The sequence below is a fragment of the Ciona intestinalis genome, chromosome 7 (assembly GCF_000224145.3).
Source record: "Ciona intestinalis chromosome 7, KH, whole genome shotgun sequence".
Classification (NCBI taxonomy): Eukaryota; Metazoa; Chordata; class Ascidiacea; order Phlebobranchia; family Cionidae; genus Ciona; species Ciona intestinalis.
This window is the reverse complement of record NC_020172.2, coordinates 189,096-208,522: the sequence shown is the minus strand read 5'-3', so window position 1 is coordinate 208,522 and position 19,427 is coordinate 189,096. Positions and strand designations below refer to the sequence as shown.

At 33.3% G+C, this 19,427-nt stretch overlaps 3 protein-coding genes across 4 annotated transcripts; 2 read left to right on the top strand and 1 right to left on the bottom strand.

The window, feature by feature from the left end:
- Window positions 1–377: 377 nt before the first annotated feature.
- On the top strand, window positions 378–7,473 carry LOC100176467 (vacuolar protein sorting-associated protein 52 homolog). The gene is made up of 17 exons (XM_002124387.4): window positions 378–612; window positions 669–721; window positions 1,075–1,150; window positions 1,219–1,286; window positions 2,062–2,237; window positions 2,591–2,741; window positions 2,903–3,003; window positions 3,146–3,278; window positions 3,449–3,643; window positions 3,844–3,999; window positions 4,234–4,314; window positions 4,521–4,682; window positions 5,015–5,116; window positions 5,881–5,982; window positions 6,390–6,521; window positions 6,859–7,023; window positions 7,257–7,473. The coding sequence occupies exons 1-17, from the start codon at window positions 528–530 to the stop codon at window positions 7,401–7,403; spliced, it is 2,085 nt and encodes a 694-aa protein (XP_002124423.1). The 5' UTR covers window positions 378–527; the 3' UTR covers window positions 7,404–7,473.
- A 101-nt stretch (window positions 7,474–7,574) lies between these two features.
- On the bottom strand, window positions 7,575–10,956 carry LOC100182791 (choline transporter-like protein 1). The gene is made up of 2 exons (XM_002124602.4): window positions 9,679–10,956; window positions 7,575–9,622 (listed from the first exon to the last, which is right to left on the bottom strand). Exons 1-2 carry the CDS (start codon window positions 10,216–10,218, stop codon window positions 8,042–8,044), a joined length of 2,121 nt encoding a protein of 706 aa, XP_002124638.1. The 5' UTR covers window positions 10,219–10,956; the 3' UTR covers window positions 7,575–8,041.
- Window positions 10,957–11,264: 308 nt separating this feature from the next.
- Window positions 11,265–19,242, top strand: LOC100186687 (myc box-dependent-interacting protein 1). Of its 2 annotated transcripts, XM_026835149.1 has the most exons (19): window positions 11,265–11,433; window positions 11,579–11,659; window positions 12,279–12,333; window positions 12,443–12,537; window positions 12,646–12,726; window positions 13,023–13,145; window positions 13,212–13,373; window positions 13,540–13,628; window positions 13,791–13,967; window positions 14,024–14,164; window positions 14,791–14,908; window positions 14,998–15,186; window positions 15,460–16,227; window positions 16,498–16,711; window positions 16,767–16,855; window positions 17,420–17,507; window positions 17,791–17,846; window positions 18,205–18,306; window positions 18,617–19,242. In XM_026835149.1, exons 1-19 carry the CDS (start codon window positions 11,353–11,355, stop codon window positions 18,716–18,718), a joined length of 2,811 nt encoding a protein of 936 aa, XP_026690950.1. In that variant the 5' UTR covers window positions 11,265–11,352; the 3' UTR covers window positions 18,719–19,242. The 2 variants fall into 2 exon arrangements, with proteins under 2 accessions (XP_026690950.1, XP_026690949.1); XM_026835148.1 differs by having other exon boundaries at window positions 15,460–16,711.
- Window positions 19,243–19,427: the final 185 nt, after the last annotated feature.

Sequence of the window (19,427 nt, the reverse complement as noted above, 5' to 3'; positions counted from 1 at the left end):
CTACCCTTTAGTTTAGCGCTTGTTTTAGAAATTTAAACATTTAATACACTCAATTAAAAACGTTCAAACAAACGGTTTGTTAGAAATTTATACATATATATATATATTTGGAAATGGTTATTTTTTTTCCTATAACTTAAAATTAGGTCAAAAAACGAAAAAAAACTGCATAAAACGCCCTAGATCGCATTGACTGCAATAGTAAACGGGACCGCCTTGCGGCCACGTGACCGTTGAAAAAAAGTGTATCAGCTCTCTCCTTTTTTTTTCTCCGATACTGCTACAGCTCTCTTCTTCACCGACATTGAAGAAGCGCGTTATATTTTTTATTTTATTTCTGTGGTTTCAAATCAATCGAGCCGTTATCCTTAATAATAAAAATAAAATGTTACGGTCTGACTAAATGGTGTAGAGTGTAGACAGTCGGTTGATAGCTTAGTTGTTTTATGTACACAACTAAAAGTTCGTAAATGAACACGTAGGTTGTTCGTTCGGGGTTGTTGTTGTTGTTTGTTGGTGTAAGTAATATGAATGAAGCTGAAGCTTTAGATTTTGCAATAAATCTAGAAAACTTTGACTTATCTTCAGAAGATGCGCTTGATAACGTGGATGGTAAGAGTGAATGTGTTTTCTCTACTTTACCATTCTTTTATTTTTGTAATATTCAGAACATATACAAGAGAATTTAGAAGATGATTTAGTAAAAAAAGCTTTAGAATCGGTAAGTAAAACTAAAGTTAGATTAGATAATTATAAATAATGTCATGATTTTACTGTGTAAGGGAGAGATTGGAAAGTTCAATCTTTCTGATTCTTGTTTAAATTGTTTAATATTACGGTTGAAATTTTTTTTTATAATGGTTTAACCAGAGAAACATAAACAATTGTTCATCAGTTCATGCATCTCTGGTTTAACACAGAAATATTAAGTAGACCTATCTTAATGTGTTGGTGGCAATTTTGTCTTAAACTAACAGTTTTGTTGCATTTATTTTATATTAAAAGTGCCCGTTGGTACAACCACTTTGCTATAATAAATATTGTTTACTGTTTTTGTTCATATTGTTTTCGTAGGGAGTTGATTTGCGTGAATATGCAAAACAGATTGAACAAGATTTGCAAGCTGTCGAAAACACTTCAATAGCGGATTGTAAGTTTTTATAATAATAACTGCTGTTTGTTTGATAAAGAATAATTTTTTTTGTTTCTTTTTAACAGATGTTACTGAAAGTGTTAATATAGCTCGATTGCATACACGAATAGGAGAATGTGATGGGATATTGGAGGTAATGTTGTCTTATGCTTTATTACTTATAAACTGTATTCAATGTGCGTATTTGTTCTGGTAAAGTCATTTACAGCAATTGTTCCTCCAACCCAGTAGTCCATATGATTGCATAAAGTGTCAGTCATACACAGAATGTGAAACTGCTGCGAAATTATGATGAAACTTTTCAGTTCTGTTAGACTGGCCTAATTACAATAAAGCCATCACAGCAGCATGGCCAAAATTGAATATATATGTCACAGTAGCGTTTGACATTATTTACAAAGCAGTGTTTTTTAGGAAACCACGTAATCCTGAGTTTTAAACATATCTTAATCTACCTTATGTTGCGTTGCAATAATGTTTTTAATTGGTGCATTGTTGTCCGTCATCGTTGTTGCTTTTCCAACAAAGTTGATCGAAAAATACGAGCATTATTAAAAGTAGACATTTGTTTTGAGAATATTGAATTCGCCATAGCCATGCCATGGTTTTAAATATATGCGATGCAGTGTCTCGTACTCTTGGATGTAGTAAGCATGTTTCATAATGGCATTAGTTGCAACACAGTAACAGTTTATTAATGACAAGACAATAATGTTAAAAGTTTATGTTTTTACTGTGGGCCATTCTGGGTGCAATGTCGCTTTAGAGGTTACCATAAGTTAGGCATTGGACTTTTTCACACTATAGCTTCTTTATACCAATAATACAAGCATGATACATGATGGTGGCTTAACAAACACCAAGACTGAATAATTTGTAACGTTTGTTAAAACTGACGTACACAACAGAGAATGGAATCAATGTTGCATGGTTTTCAACATGATCTTAGCAGCATCAGCGCTGAAATTCAATGCCTACAAGAACAATCTGTTTTAATGAATATCAAGTTAAAGAACCGACAGGCTGTGAAAAGTGAATTAAGTCAACTGGTGGATGAAATGGCTGTACCGGAACTAATGATAAAGTACGTGCTTTTTAAAAAATTATATTTTTTGTTGGTAATCCGCACAGTACTTGGTATGTCATAGTGTTCTCTGGCAGAACAACACTAAATATTCTGTCCATATTTGTATTGTGGAATATTATTTAAATCCATTTAGAAACAATCTTTCTTATATGTATGCAATAAAATAAATAGTTTATACTTTTAGCTTAAATCAAATTTATGGCAGAAGTTTTGTGCCACTTTACTAGCAGCTCTTGGTTGATTGCCCTTGCAGCTTCTAACCCACTAATTAACCGATAGCACATCTTCTTTTCTGGAAATTAAGATTTTAAACAGTCTAACATAACGCTTGTACTTTTATATCTGTTTAGTCAAATCTTGGATTGCCCAGTGACAGAGCGAGCATTTCTAGAGCAGCTTCACGAGTTAAACCATAAAATAAACTTCATTAAACAACATTCATATAATGAAACAGCTGCATGTCGAGATGTGCAAGATGTTACTGAAAAATTAAAGTTTAAAGTAAGTTAAAGTAAATGAATCTACTCTATATGACAATTAAGTGACTAAATAACCAGATAATAGAAACTTAACTTAAATCACATTTATTTGTTAGAACAAAAGACATAAATTCAGAAAATTCTTGAGCATATATTTTATTTAGTAATATTTCTTTGTTTCAGGCAATTGCAAAAATTCGTGAATTTCTTCTAACTAAGATTTATTCTTTTCGCAAACCTATGAGTAATTATCAACTTGGTCAGGATGCCATGTTAAAAAACAGGTTAGCTCAACTTATTTGTAAATCTTCAGCCATATTTTTGTGCCATACATATTTCAGGCCACTATCACCCAATGTTGTATATTCCATCTAAACTGGTATTTTGCTAATATAACATGTGTTTTTGTTGTATCCCTAATTTTAGATTCTTTTATGAGTTTTTGCTTTCAAATGAGCGTCATGTTGCACGTGAGGTACGGGATGAATATGTTGATACACTGAGTAAAGTTTATCTATCATATTTCAAAACTTACGTCAACAGAATCATGAAACTTCAGGTAATAGTTGTTGTTTAATTAATCATTAAAGTAATACAAATTTGAAAACTTAAGTACAATTATAAAGAACTGTACAATGAAGAAAAACTGCTGCTTATACTTATTGTCGTTACTTACCATTAAACCAAAATGTTGTGTTTTAAAGTCTAATATTTTTCTTTGATTGACAGTTTGAGGAGTCAGCAGGTCGTGAGGATTTGATGGCCACGGAAGATTCATCAAGAAAAGGATTCTTCTCTTCATCTAAACCAGCCATGCGGAACCGATCAACAGTTTTTACACTCGGGAAGCGCGATGAGATCCTTAAGGAGAAATTGGAATCACCGATCATTGTCCCTCATGCTGCACAGAAGAGTGAAAGCAAAGTAGGTATTTTGAAAACAAGAAAGCTTTGGTAATCATAAAATTACAAATCATGTAATACAGTTACAGTTTTAAACTACTAGCCTACCCAGGCAGGTAGCATACAGTTTGAATATCTGGATGTATGTCAGAATATAATGCGCTTGCGGCTTGCTTACACATACACCTAATATTTATTAACTACCAACTCCTATTTTTTCAGCATTCCTTTGAAAGTTTGTTTCGAAGTCAACATTATGCTCTGCTTGATACTTGCTGTCGTGAATATTTATTCTTGTGTGATTTCTTCATGTTAAGTTCATCTGCAGCACAAGATTTATTTAATGCAATCTTGGGAAAGACATTAGCTCTTTTCTTGGTAGGCTGATTGTTAAACATGTTGTTTGATGCTGGATTACCAATTAAAAAATATTTTAACATTGAAGTTTTTTAATTACTGATAGAAGATAAAAAAAATCATATTGTGTATGACTGGTACTCTTAATAAACAGCTTCATTGTCATTTAATTAACAGAGATTATTATATTATTCATTTTCAGCCCTTGCATTCAGCATGTTAGCTGATGTAAGCTTGTTATTTTATTTTTTACAGAAACATGTTGATACACATTGTTCTGAATGCCACGACGCAATTGCTCTGTTCCTATGTATTCATATTGTGTATAAATACCAGGTGAGTTAAAGTTATTTTTTGACGTTGTATGTTGTATGTATTTTATGCAATGTTGTTACCTTTTAATAAATAACACATACTTTTGCCCATGATGTTTTGCGTTTATTGTTAATAATATTATTACACATAGTTTAATCAAAGGGGCAGTCATACAAAAAGTATTTACAAGTTAGTTACAGTTTTTACTTTTAATCTGAATGTTTTAGGTAATCATGACTTCACGAGACGTAACATCACTTGACAATTACTGGGACACCGTGAAAGCAATATTATGGCCACGTTTTGAACACTTGGTAAAGATGCATACCAGGAGTATTGTGGATTGTAATGTTCATAATCTTTCATCTATTGATATCAGACCTCATTATGTAAGTTCTTAATTGACAAGTTTATTATTTACAAGACAATGACATCATCATTATTATTTACAAGGGGGTTCTTACTTCTTAGCAAACCGAATGTTTGCTCACAAATACCAGAGTTCACAATTTTATTTATACACATTGTGTTAAACCATTGAATTTTAACCGGTGTTCCTTATGAAATATAAACAGATAATTTGTTTGTGAAACACTTGACAACATTGATCACTAGTGTGCCAAACGCTTGAAATTGATTGGCATAAAAAAATGGTTTTCAAATTGAAAGCTTTTATATATTTACCATTTTAATTATTGTTTTTTTAATAAATACATTTCAGATTACACGCCGGTATGCTGAATTTAGTGCAGCTGTTGTAAGAATTAATGAAAATTATCCAAACCCCAAAGTTGAGCAAGTTTTAAGTCAGCTTCAAACTGAGGTAAGGGTTACTATTTTACCATCATTGCTACATAGCCGAGCTTAACAGTTTTGACATTTTAAAATTTAATTCCGACAGTCTAAATTTAACTCTTGCGATTTTCAGAATTTTTAAGTTGTTTAAACACTGATTAATCCTTATCAATAGTTTTATTAAACAGTTATCTGTTTTGGGTTTTTTTCATTTTTACTTTTTGAACGTACTCTCTATATTCCATATTTTTGGTGAACAGTTGTTCATGTTTTATATGTTGTTACTTGTTAGCTTTTCCACCAATAATTGGTGATGTTCTATTGTGCATGGGGCGCCCATTTATTCGTAAAGGGGCATACCAACAAAAATCATTGTATGTGGTTAGAGATACTCAAACGTGACCTAAAGGTACCATCAAAGTTTGCCAAAACGATACGGCTTCTAAAAAAATCTCGTAAAAATACCCGGTGGAGTAAAAAAAATTGGCTGTTTCGACAAAGCATGGGATTTCCCATAAGAAAAAATTCACTCAACTTTGATTGTTTCTAGTTTCTAAAATACGATCAATATTTTGATTTTGTATACGAATGCTTCTTCTTCAAGAATATATAAAACAATGTAAAATATATACTTTATTATGTTTTAGTTTTTTGATTGAACCTAGGTATATACCAGATTATGCTGTATTTTAAAACTTGGATGGTAGCTTTAGGTCACATTTGAGCATATCCATTAATACACACATTTTGATTTTTACGTTGGTATGCCCTTGTAATGATTTACTTCTTCAGGTTCAAAACTTCATACTTCGTCTTGCTGCATGTTTTAGTGATAGAAAAGATCAACTTGTCTTCCTTATAAACAACTATGACATGATGCTGTCGGTTTTAATGGTTGGTTGAAACATAACTTATGCAGTATAAACTCACAATGTAACAAGAACCCTCAAACAGTTGTTTGTCTTAACATAAGTTTTTTTTGTTTTGCTGTACTTGTAAAATTAACATAAAAGATTCAATATCGTTTTAAATACATTTGTTATTATCTTGCCAAAAACACAAGAACTTACTGTTTGTAAGTTATTTTTGTTGGAACAATTTGTGCATACTATACTAAGTTGTAACTATGTCGTACCTTGAACAATTTAATCATCTGTTCTTGGGAAAGTAAAATTGTGTGGACAATTCACTTTATAAATAAAGATCTAGCAACCAAAATTCAACAAAAAGTCATAGATACATCATTTAAAATATCTGTGTGGTTTTGTAAATCATGATCAAATTTTAAACCTTTTACATAGGAAAAAACAACAGAAGATTCCAAAGAATCTGAAAGCTTTCAACAATTGCTCAACAGTCGAACACAGGAATACGTAGAGGAAATATTAGCTCCTCACTTTGGTGGAATGATGGCATTTGTTAAGGATTGTGAGGTTAGTTGTGTCTTGTGCGACCATCTATGGCATCGTTAAGTGACTTGTATCGGCTTGTTGTAAATAAGGAGGCGATTCGGAAGTATATAGGCAACTAACTTAGTGGTTTTCTTCATTTTTTGTATCTTCCCAAATCATAACAAGCCTGACCTGTATCCCATATCTTGTAATGTGCCCTAGGACTTTACCCATTAAAATAAAATTGGCCCACTTATCATTTTTATTTTGCTTCATGTTATGTGCTTGCATTTAGAAAGCTTACAGAAGTGCACCTAGTTTGAGAAGGGAACCACTTTTTTTATAACATCTGTGGATCACCTTTCCATATATGCTGTAGGTGGTATTGGAATCTGGTCAAACAGATCGACTCAAAGTATTTGAGCAAAAAGTTGTTCCGTTGGTTCAAGGGTTTGCCGCTGGATGGCGCACAAGTGTTGATCTTATAAGTCGAGAAGTCACTCGATCGTTTACAAACTTTAAAGTTGGAAGCACTATTGTACAGGTACATATTATCCTTATATAACAGTATGTTAAATTGCATTTATCATTAATTTGGTTTACACATGAATCTAAATGCATGGAGTAGATAAGTAGTTATAACATGGGTGGTCTGTTTCATACATCTCATGCCCGCTTGTTTCCACATGTATTTTATTTTTATTTTTTGTATGGCTGATAATTTAAACAAGTGGTAAATAAACAATGAGTTGAGGCAATAAATATGTTTCTCCACAGGCGGCATTTACACACCTTATACAATATTATCACCGGTTTCAAAAACTATTCACACAACATCCATTCAAAACAATGCCTGCTAAGTCTGATTTGGTGAACATGCATCTTATAATGGTTGAGATGAAGAAGTATAAACCCAACTTTTAAGTATTTATTAACGTGAATGTTTATACGCGTGCAATATTATCTATAGTAAATACAGTAGTGTTGTATCGTTCTTGTTTTAAGTTCATTTAAAAAGGAATAACAGTGACTGAATGTATAACATAGGAGTCCGTATATAAACAGTTTATATACGGACGCCAAATGACTTGCTTATCCTAAAGTTAGTAGAGACTGCTTATCCTTGCGTGGCCGTGATGTTCAATTGTTATAACACGGGTGTCTAATTTTCATGCACCCGAGTTACCACATTTACGCGGGTTATTTGTTGAGGTTGTTTATTTTGTCTTCAAGGCTGATAGTGGACAGCCCGTCAATGGCCACTGGCTTATCAATTACCGTTGTGTGTTGCCCAAGAGCACAAACGCCTGCAGAACCGGCAGCATCAAGTCTCGAACCTTATTATTAATTGGTGCTGGACAGTACGTTGTCGACTCCTTAAGAGTCTCTAGTCTAAACGGACATACGAACCATATTAAAACTACCCTCTAACCCCATCTTTACTCTTATAGCCGCTCCCTAACCACCAACCTGTAACAGTTTCTACCAGACTAATCTTGCCCAATAATCACTAAAGTTTTGGAGTAAACATTTATTATTATGGCATAGCGCATAACATCATGTTATTTAGCTGGGTGTATACTGCGGGTTCTTGCGGACTTGGCTGGTGTCTTCTTGTTTTTCTTTGTTTTTCCACCAGGGGGTCTTGTCATGTATTTCTGAAGCGCGACGCTGCTGAAGTAGGGTCGATCGGACCCATTGTTACGTTCCTGATCGTCACAAAAGCAGAGGAATATGGTATCTATCGCCATTGAATAAACGTTAAAAAACGCAGACGCAATAACAAAAGAGCAAAAGCAAGATATTGTAAGAGGTGCACCATAGTCCACTGCAGATGCACGAGTTCCTAACTTAGCTGTGAACCAAGCGACTCCGACGAAAGCAGTTAAAACAACAACAGAAACTTTACCGAGAAAAAGGCAGAATCCACTGACGCAGTTGAGGGCAAGCACATTTTGTGCGTTCTTGATTAGCAGCGACACTGCGTGTTTGGCACCTGTGCAGAAACTATCACCATACATTGCAACGCAAATGTAAGCATTACGACTAATGTACTTTAGTACCTTTTCAAAGCAGGCCAAGCAACACGCCATGCACTTTAAAACAAAGCGAACAGTTTTGCTTTCTTTGCCTCTTAACTGACGCTGTATATAAGCTAAGATAACGCGGAAAAATTGAACTATTGCGATAACAAGAGAACCAAGAGCAACAGATCCGAGGTTAAACAGAATCAAATGGAGTGTTGGTCGAAGGGTTGGGCACATGTCGTATTTGCAAGTTTTCTGTCTCTGGTTAAAAAACCAGCTTGAAACAGCTTCTGCAATAATAACTTGTTGGCAACCTGACACAAACTCCATCATCCATAAGCAACCAAATATATGCGGAGCTATTAATGCAGTTGTTGAGAGGTCCGGGTTTTGCACAAAGCTAACCATACCGCTAATATCTACTTTTGGAACTTCAATGCTAAAAATGTAAGCGCTAACAATCAAGAAGTAAGTTAAAACCACAAGTATAGAAGTCAATGTAATGAAAGGTTGCAGAAGGACACCAGGCATATTAAACACCGCAAGACTCGCTTCGTCAAAAAGCTTTACTACAAGACAGAGACTTTTACGCACCCACACCAGAAGGATAAGGATAATCAAAGTCGCCACCGTCACAGCAATGCAGAGAGGAAGCAAATATTGAAAATCTCTAACCGAAGGATCGACAGAAAGAGGATTCAACAAGTTGCCAACATCAAGCACAGATAAGTTGCCGGTGATAGAACTTACAGCATTCACGGTGTTTTCAACGTCGGTTGAATTTATAAACCCAGTAGATACAGCGTAGCAATACCACAAGTAAGACGTTGCAGCCACACTACCAATACCCGCAAGTATTACTATTAAGACCACTATAACACGGTTAAAAATTTGAAGAAGCACAATCATCAGTAAGGAAATGCCGAGAGATATAAGCACCATATACACAATGTTTGTCCAATTGTTAACAACGGATGTTACCATTTGATGGGCGATTACTGAAACAGCTGAGTTTTGTTGAGCCGATGATGTCCCGTTTGTCTGGTTATTGGGAGAAATGAGTAAGTCAGAAGCACCAGTAGCTTGTATAGCTCTGGAGGCGATCACATTGCCAACCTGTGAATAAACAAGCGTAAGTTATGATCCGTTATTGTCGCTTACATACAACTTACCTGTAGCAGTTGTAGTGGCACACATCGATTAAAAATATGTGTGTGCGCTGGTATCCAGCCGTATGGCATGGTGCATATCCGTTCATTTATTACGTTCATGCTTAAGTTGTATGTGTTGTCGCTTAGCAGTTGTTTACATTGAATCAATTTAGCCGGACATTCTTTCACACATAGCACAGCAGCTCCACTGCCAGTTTTCAACAAACTGCTTGGGTCCAAAGCAAGTCGCATGTCTGTGAAGCTCATTCTTAACTCGTAAGTATAATTCGAGCGATCCAATCCTGAGGTGTTGACGCCTGGGATTATTTCGTTGTTCTTCTTTCCACAAATATTGCCCCAGGAATCGACCCCGTGTAGATATCGTGACGGATCGCCATTCTTGATACAAATAAATGCAATATAACCCATACCACCAAGCATTGCTATATAGAGAATCAAAAATAGAAGATCTTTTGGTCGCTTTGCTCTTATGGGAACTGCAGGTTTGCCATTTTGAGATATCCTTTGTATTGGAGTCTCTTTGCTTTCACAACAACCCATTTTGATATTTCTTGTTTAAACCATCGAAAACCCAAGACTTGGTAGCATACAGTGTATTCGTGCCAAGTCCGTTACAAAATGTTTTTCAATGTTTTAATTCGATTTATTAGGAGCATTTGTGTAATTGTGACGCAACAACTGTTTTGTTACTATGGATTATGTCTGAAGCCACTTTATACCAAACATATCGTATTTGGTCTTATGTTGGTGTATAAGAGATTGATATACAAACATGGCGATACGAGCTTCGTAATTTTCCGAATAAATAAATATGTTAATTTTCTTTTTCCATACTGCTTATTGTCCGGATCCAATCGCTAGTAAATGCGTGGAGTGGATAATTAAGCTAATATTATTTACACTGAGCAGCAGGCGAGGTCTCACCTAAGTCATCGAAATACTTATACCCGAATATATAACTTTGGGTCCAAGCACGTTATGCCCCATATTTGTGTGCTCCCAACCCTCCGTTTTTCTATATTTTTTTTTGTAAACAATTAATTAAAATTTATTTTACTGTACTACTTTTTTACTACACATTTCAAGCATTATCTTGATTCTATATGATACCAATACACTATTCTAAAAATCTTACCACTGCTAAGTTTTCGGTGACGGCAGAATGAGAAAGCTGTGGGGACAAATAAAAAACGCCCAACCCTAAACTTTTTCCCAACTATCACATCGATTGAAACGTACGAGTTGGAGCGAGATATTGGATGGTATGTGAACGTGTGATCTCTCGTTGGAATGTTTGTATTTGAGATGTTACAAACGTTTGATGTTTGTATGTTATGTAGGGTTGTCATGATGTAATAGTTTAATGCAGGCAGGGCGGAATAACGTTTGTAAAAGTGCTTTGACATGTTGCAGCTTTTTTTTGTTTTAAATTTAAACGTTAAATCTGCCAGTCAGGGTGTTCACTATTACCCACATATATTTTGATATTTGTAACATACAATATAAACATTTCAATTTCTGTAATTTTACAACATAAAATGAGAATACATACATTGCATTTTGTTTTTGTTTTTTTTTGTAATATTAAATATAAAGCTTATTCACAGTAAATTTACGTTTATATAATATTTTGAAGTTCATAGTTTCGTTCACTATTTTATCTTTTTTAATCAAATGGCGGAATCAAGTAAAAAAGATGGAAGTGCACGACTTAAAAGGAATGTTTCGAAAATGGCATTTAGAAGCAGAGAAAAAGTAGGTTCACGTGTATGTTATTTTCGTAATTTTTGGATTTTTTGCTAAGGCTGCAATTTTGCAAAAAATTAAGTGTTTTATCGTTGTATGTGTGTTCTACAAGTTGTATATAATATACATATATATATTTTTTATTATTCTTTAGATGCTTCGAACGTTTGGTGTTGGAGAAGAAACCAAAGATGAAATCATAGATAATTACGTTCATCTTGTAAATAAACAACAGGTATCAATGTTTATATACAGGATTTTCATAACAAACTTAAACATTTCATTAAATGACCAATTTATAAATGAAATATATATTTATTAAACCAACCAACCTTTATGCATTTACTGCAAGTAGTTGGCTGTCAATGATTATCGAGAAAATACTTCAAATAAGTTTGTTTACTTCGCTAATCAAACAGTTAGTGTGCTTTGTACCATTCACTTTAAATGTTGTAATGTTTGTCTATGTAAGGCATATCTTGATTGTAACTACATTGTAAGTATATGTCACTTATATACTGACACCATGATGTATGTACAACCAATGTATTACATATATCTACATTCATTTCAAAAATAAAACTAGCATTTAAAAAGAATATATATTTAAAGTGTGTTTGGTTGCACCTATCAATATCATTAATTTAAATAAAAACAAGTAGTTTAACACAATGTAAAAAAATTGGTATATTTATATAAAAATATATTCTATTTTTGTTATCTAAAAATGCATGTTTACAACCTTGTTTTTCCCACTTGCAAACTTGAGTTGGTAAAGATTGAAAACCACTTTTGTAAATCAAATAAAGGTTGTTATACAAAGTTTGTGGTTCGAATAATTTATCTTATTTCAGAATCAAGTCAACAAGTTCCAACGAGATATAAAGACTTACCTCAACTCGATCACAGGTGTGTGCATGACTTACATTACATTCAAGTTTTATTTCTAAGTGGTGGTGTATAAGTAATATTCCACAGTCACTATTTCCTACCTGTTTTTGTTTTTATTCTCCTCCAGCAATGAAAACGGCGGCAAAAATGTTTTATGATTCCCTTGGTGATTTGTATGAAGATGAATGGATGGGAAAAGACATGTTGGCTTCACTAGCAAAGGTATAAATGATTTTAATTATCTGTAATCTGTATATAAATGTGTCATCTGTGATGTGTACTTTTAACAAGCCTTCTACCATGTATACATAAAAAAATATTGTATTACAGACAACAGATCTTTTGTACAATGATTTGCATGCAAGACTAAGCTCTGAAGTTATTACAGCTTTACATGATCATCTTAATCAAGTGGGTTATATTATACATGTGAAAAACGAATATTTGTAATGTAAATTTGTAAATATCCTAAACTGTGTTGCATCACTGGCATGGATATGAGATGAGATTTATAAGTGAAAGTGAAATGCAATGTTATTACTATTCAAGTAGCTTACAGTACCCATATTCACTTACTTTAATAGAGCAATCCTGTTTTGATGTAAAAATGTTGTTATTGTTGTAAATTGGCCCATTCAAGACCAAAATGTGTTGTTTCAACTTGTTTGTATTTAAAACAAAGAATAAATTCCCAACTTGATTCAAAGTGCAATGAAATGAAGATAAAAGTTGGCAAGAGAGGAAGAAAACTTGTGGATTACGACGCCTCACGTAGAAATTTACATACTATGCAGAACTCAAAGAAATTAGAAGAATCTAAAATAACAAAGGTTGGGTGTGGATTTAATTATAAAAATAGTGTAAATAAAAATAAAATTAAAACCACCTAATAACAGGCACGTGAACATGTGTTACAAACACAATCAACATATGACACGTTCAACACACAACTTCATGATGAATTACCAAACTTGTACGACTCACGAGTTCTACTATGCACCGATACATTAATTAATATTGCAACTGCAGAAAAATCATTTTACCTTGAATTAGCAGAGGTGAGGTACTCATATTGTTATTAACAAATACAAATTTTATTATACTAAAATGAGGTAAAATTATATGCACGAATATGTTTATTTCTATTAAAATCATCCCAAAAACAAATCAAAAAGCGAAGCAGTGTATGTAACTTTATGTTTAATATCCAAGATTTTACCTCAGGTTCGTACAAAACTTATGCACGTGCTGGTAAACTTAAAGGATGCTTTCAATAATGGAGAGTACAAAATACAAAGAATGAATCCAAATGTGTAAGTTATAAGACACCTCATAATTCCTATATCAAATTTATATACTACATTTAGACTGTAGTCATATACAGTTAAAATGTGTAAATTTATTATTAACATTTATATTTGATAACAGTGCTTTGGTTCATGTTTTGTTTATTATTTATATTTCTTCATTTTCAGTCAAAACGATGTTGCTCGTGCCACCAAAGAGCCATCGAGTGACCCTGCCACTCTTCCAGCTGATGAAGTTGATCATAAACGATCACGAAAACACTCCGATCATGAGAGGTCACGAAAATATTCTGATCATGAAAGGTCACGAGATGAGCCACGTTCAAGTTCACGAAGAAGCAGTGGGTAAGTTTATAAGACTTTTAATAGATAGCCTATTCTATATTATTTGGCTGTTACAGTTCTAGAACAAAAGAACGAGAATCTTCATCCCGCCAACGTGATCATGAAAGATCAAAATCACAAGATATTAATCATGAGCATTCATATGAAAAATCACATGAAGGAAAACAACGCAAGCCGCGATCAAACAGCGATAAAACGTGAGTCTGCGACATTTTGTCATTTATCAGTTTATGATATAATAATGTTTATTGTTTGCTTTGTTCATAGAACCTGAATGTTGGCACTTGGCAGTAAATTTGTTGTTTTTTTTACTGTTTAACAGAAGCCTAACACAAAAGGGTTATTTTTGGCATAGTTTGTTAAAAGGTTAAGCTAAACCACCTCAATGTTATTTAAATGCTGGGCTTAACTCAATTTAACTTTAATTTAACGTTAACCTACCTATTGGTGAGTGTACTTGAACAGGTACCAAGGTTTAAAGATGTAAAATACTAGTTTTTAGTATTTTAAATAGTAGATATGTAGATTTATTTGTAGGATTAATTATATCAAAACTGAATCCCTTCAATATCTTTAAATAAATTATGTTCGAACTTACCTTATAGCTTAGTACAATAAAGTTTACCCATATTTTATTAGTAAAGCGACATTTCATCTGACATATGGTAGGTTTGGCCAAATATAACTGAAGTGACACAGTCTATTAAATGTTGAAACTGAATAATGAATTGTGTAAAACTGTTCAGTTGTTATTTTAGCATCTGTAGATTCAAGTGACAAATTTACCCCTTTGATCAATGAACAAATGTTTAATATGTGACAGATCACACCAGTATGTTAATCTTGAGATTGGGAAATCTCCAGATGGTAAAACTAAGATATCTGACCCTGTTAACAATGGTGATGGACCATCTGTTTATACAGATGTTGCTATAGATGAGGTATGTGTGATAATTAGATTGTAGTAGAAGTAGTGTTAGTGTGTGTAGCATGCAGTGATGTAGTGTTGCGTACAACGTGTGTGTATCAGGTTCAAACCCGACCCGCGGAACCCCAAGTTTCTTCGCAAGTAAAACTTTCACCAAACAAAAGTTTTTCGCCATCTGCTGAGAAATTGGAAATAACAACCAACACTGAACATAATGGCATGCCTGATGATAACCAATCTAAAAGCAACACTTTTCCACGTCAAGTTAATGATGATGTTGATGCATCAGAGGTTTGTAATCACTCACATGTTTGTTGCATGTTATGTTCACTACATTGAAGATATTGTAAGCTTGGTTATGTTTTGCTTATGCTGGCACAAGGGTAAGCAGCATGAACAAAGAAAATAATCTGCACCACATAAGTGAAGTAATCCGCATATAACACAACACATGCTATGAATTTACTAAACTCAGTTACTACTTGTGCTGCCGTGCACATATATATAACCATTTAATTGACAGTAAACTGGTTACATCATAATGGTATATTGTTTGCTCATAAGAATGGAATGAAGCGGAGGTCGATATATAGTGGATTTCAACGAGTTGCCATGGCATTCTCACGCTCAAACAAAAACAAACATGATGGTGATGCTGTTGGTCAAAAGTCAAAAGGTTTTTCGTTGTCAAGGAAACACAAATCCAAACCCAGTGTAAGTGATGAAGTAAAAGATGCTGATGAACTGGGAACACACCAAGTTGCATCAAGTGATGAACAATCCACTTCGTATGTTGAGAAAAGTGGATCATCATCTACAAGTGATGGCGGGAAGGTGGTCTTCGCTATGGTGGGAGAGGATGTGGTTGATTCATGTGATGATCATGGTGCAGATGATCAAATGAAACATGATCATGATGCAACTGTGAATCATGATCATGTGGATCAACCATCTGATTGTGAAAACAACGTTAGTGATAATGATGAAACTCATGAGTTAGATCATGTGGATGATAATGCATCAAGTATTCATCCTCATGATGAACATGATAATGATGCTTGTAAAGATGACTACGAGGATCAACATCATGATGATGGTAATCAGAACAATAGTGGATATTCTAATAAAGGCAATGTTTCTCAAAGTTATAAAGAAACTGAAGCTACATTTCATGATCATAGTCATGACGTAGTAGCTCACAATCATAAAAATGACATCACTTCTCATGTTCATGTGGATGATGCTAATGAACATGAAATCGCTTCTCATGATCACAAAGATGATATCACTTTTCACGATCGCAAAATTGATGCTACTTCTCATGATCACAAAATTGATGCTACTTCTCACGATCACAAAATTGATGCTACTTCTCATGATCACAAAATTGATGCTACTTCTCACGATCACAAAATTGATGCTACTTCTCATGATCACAAAATTGATGCTACTTCTCACGATCACAAAATTGATGCTACTTCTCATGATCACAAAATTGATGCTACTTCTCACGATCGCAAAATTGATGCTACTTCTCACGATCGCAAAATTGATGCTACTTCTCATGATCACAAAGATGATATCACTTCTCATGATCACAAAGATAATCCTGCAAGTGATGATGTGGTGGCTCAAATTGTCAACAAACTAACGATTAATCATCCAAATGAAAATGCGGCTCAAGGAGACTCATGGAAAACTGATCATGATGAATCTCATGACAATGATAGTGTGACCATAAGTGAACCTAATTCTGTATCATCTGGATCCATAGTTTATTTAACAGATGAAGAAATATCGGATGATGATTCCATAGGTAACCAGACCAATAACAAACTCAATGCATATGAGTGAAATATTTTCAATTTTAGATAAAAGTGGTAAAGTTAAATTGCTCCCGGAAATACAGGATGAAGTACCTAGTGTTGTTAAGGGTCAGATTGAAGCAAAAATGGATGAGGTATTCTACGAAAGAACAAAATCATCATTCATGAAGCAATGATTTAATTTAAATAATTGCACTGTGTTTTTAAACAAACATTATAAATAGGAAATTATACTCAGTGTCAGATCTATCTATTGCAATATATTGATCTGGATAATTAGTATGAACTGAAATCTTTTTTTATTGTGAATCATTTTCCTGCATTGTTTACACTTGTTTAATTTTTTTCCTGATATAATTTAATGTTGCGAAATATGGAATCATACAAATCTTGGATTATTTACCTTTTTGAGTCATTTGTCGACCAATTGCTAAGCAAAGCATGTTTGGGCACAAATCATGGGACTATTTTGTTGTCAATTACTTCAAAGAAAATCTGCTTAAAAAATTCCTATTAAAATTTTGTATTTGTAAAATTTAATATTTTGTTTTTGTTAAAGTGCCATTTTAATAATTTGTAGATTTTATGTGTAGCATGATTTATTTGCATGGCATGGCATGGCAAAGGAACAACTAATTTAATTTCTTCTTGTTACCACTTATACTTTTACTTTGAATTATGTTGCTTACTTTTTGCAGCCTCAATATTCTGATGTTCCTGTTAATAAAGATGATGTTGAATCTCCAATATATGATGAACCAACAACACAAGATCATCAACTAGAAGGTACTTTATATTTAAACATATTAATGTTACATTGCGGAATTTGATCAGTATGTGTTTAGCTACATTACTTAAAAGCCGTGCAACCGGCACAAACCTATATTGTAGGACATTTGTTAGAATTTGATTTAACATAAATAAAAAAAAAGAAAAAAAATATTATTTTGGTTACAACTTTTTTCTATGATCAGTAAGATATTATGAATACAACGACTCTAGCTAATTATCCCCACCACCAACTAGTTTCAAGCTTCCAAAAACCAATGTGTTTCTATTATTAATACAGACATGAAAGAGGAACCAGCCGCAAGTGAAGTACTTCCACCTCACTTCCTATACAAGGTAACATTAGACTATCTGCACCGCCACCTCCATTATCTTCTATCACAATTTGTTAATAACCAGGTTTACCAAACTAAGATGCAGCTGGCTACACTACATTTCCCTTTGCCATTTTTCACCCTAAATTTGTCCCTTATGTTTAATTTGACGGACATAAACATAACCATTAATCGAATTGCATGGGAAAATGTATTGTAGCAATTGTCAATGTTCCATGTTAGACTAAATTGAATTAACAAGGCAACATCGTCGTTTTTGTTACTTATCAATACCAATTCTAATAAAGTCAAACCTAATCTATAAATTTACAGTTTTATACTAAACAAAGGTTTATTGTAAACAATGCTTTGATTGACAGGCACAAGCTGCATATCCGTACAATGGTTCAGATTCAGACGAACTGACTTTTGTGAAAGGAGATCTTATTTATGTAGTGGAGTTCCCAGATCCAGATGAACAGGTAAAGATATTGTTTTGTTTTTAAATGATATCAAAGGATACATTGGAAATGTTGTTATAAGTTATTGGCAGGAGTTCGACTGTTTAATGAGTTTATTAAACTGTGTCTTAAATAAGAGGAGCTTATTAATAATATTAAAAATAAAGTTTTAAAATATTAGTTTTACTTTTTTTCAAATTTAGTTTGCTCGAAATGCACCAAAATATTCATAAATTTAATTTGTAATAGTTTATATAATTATGAATTTTGTTCTAAAGAAGGTATGTTAGATTTGATTTGTGTTAATATTGTTTGAATTAATATAATGTAGGACGAAGGTTGGCAGATGGGAATATTACAATCATCATGGGATGAAGTTGGTACTACGGCAACTATGGGGGTTTTCCCTGAGAATTTCACAAAGAAAATCTGAAACTTTTTATAAATTTTCCCTCATCAAGTCAACTATGTTACAACGTGCAGACATGCAATTGATTGCCCCTTTATGGTGGTGCTTGTTTTTGATATTTTACAACTTTTTAATCCTCGTTGATTGATAAAATCTTCATAAATATTTACATAATGCTCTCGTTGCCCGCAAAATATTAAAACTTTTTTGATTTTTATTAACTTCCTCATATAAGTATTCACAGGTGCTAAAATTTAATTACACTATTTTTGATGCTATTCGTTATGTAACAAACCAATGCCGTTTAACTTATATTTACAATGTGCCATTAATCAAAACACAGTAGCTTTTTTTAAACTAGTTTGACAATCGTATCAAATTTATGCTTGTTCATATTAATTTTTAATACCGTAACCTTTATTACAAATTTTGTTTGATTTGCTTAACCGTGTGTTTTGATTTCTAAGTTAAGGTAATATAACTTAAGACTGAATATATTGTGAGTATTCTATCTGATAATATGTCGCATATAAAATGTTTCCGCCGGACAAAACTGTTTAAAAAATACGAAAAAATTGTCGTTGGAAAAAGTAGAAAAATAATTCGAATAACGTTCGTGGTGTTTAGTTTGCTCAAGTTTCCACTCACTACAAGTGATTCACCAGTCCCCAAATGGTACTGAGTAAGTAACACAAAACAAGCATACACCTATTCGTTAGTCAGCCTCGTCTAC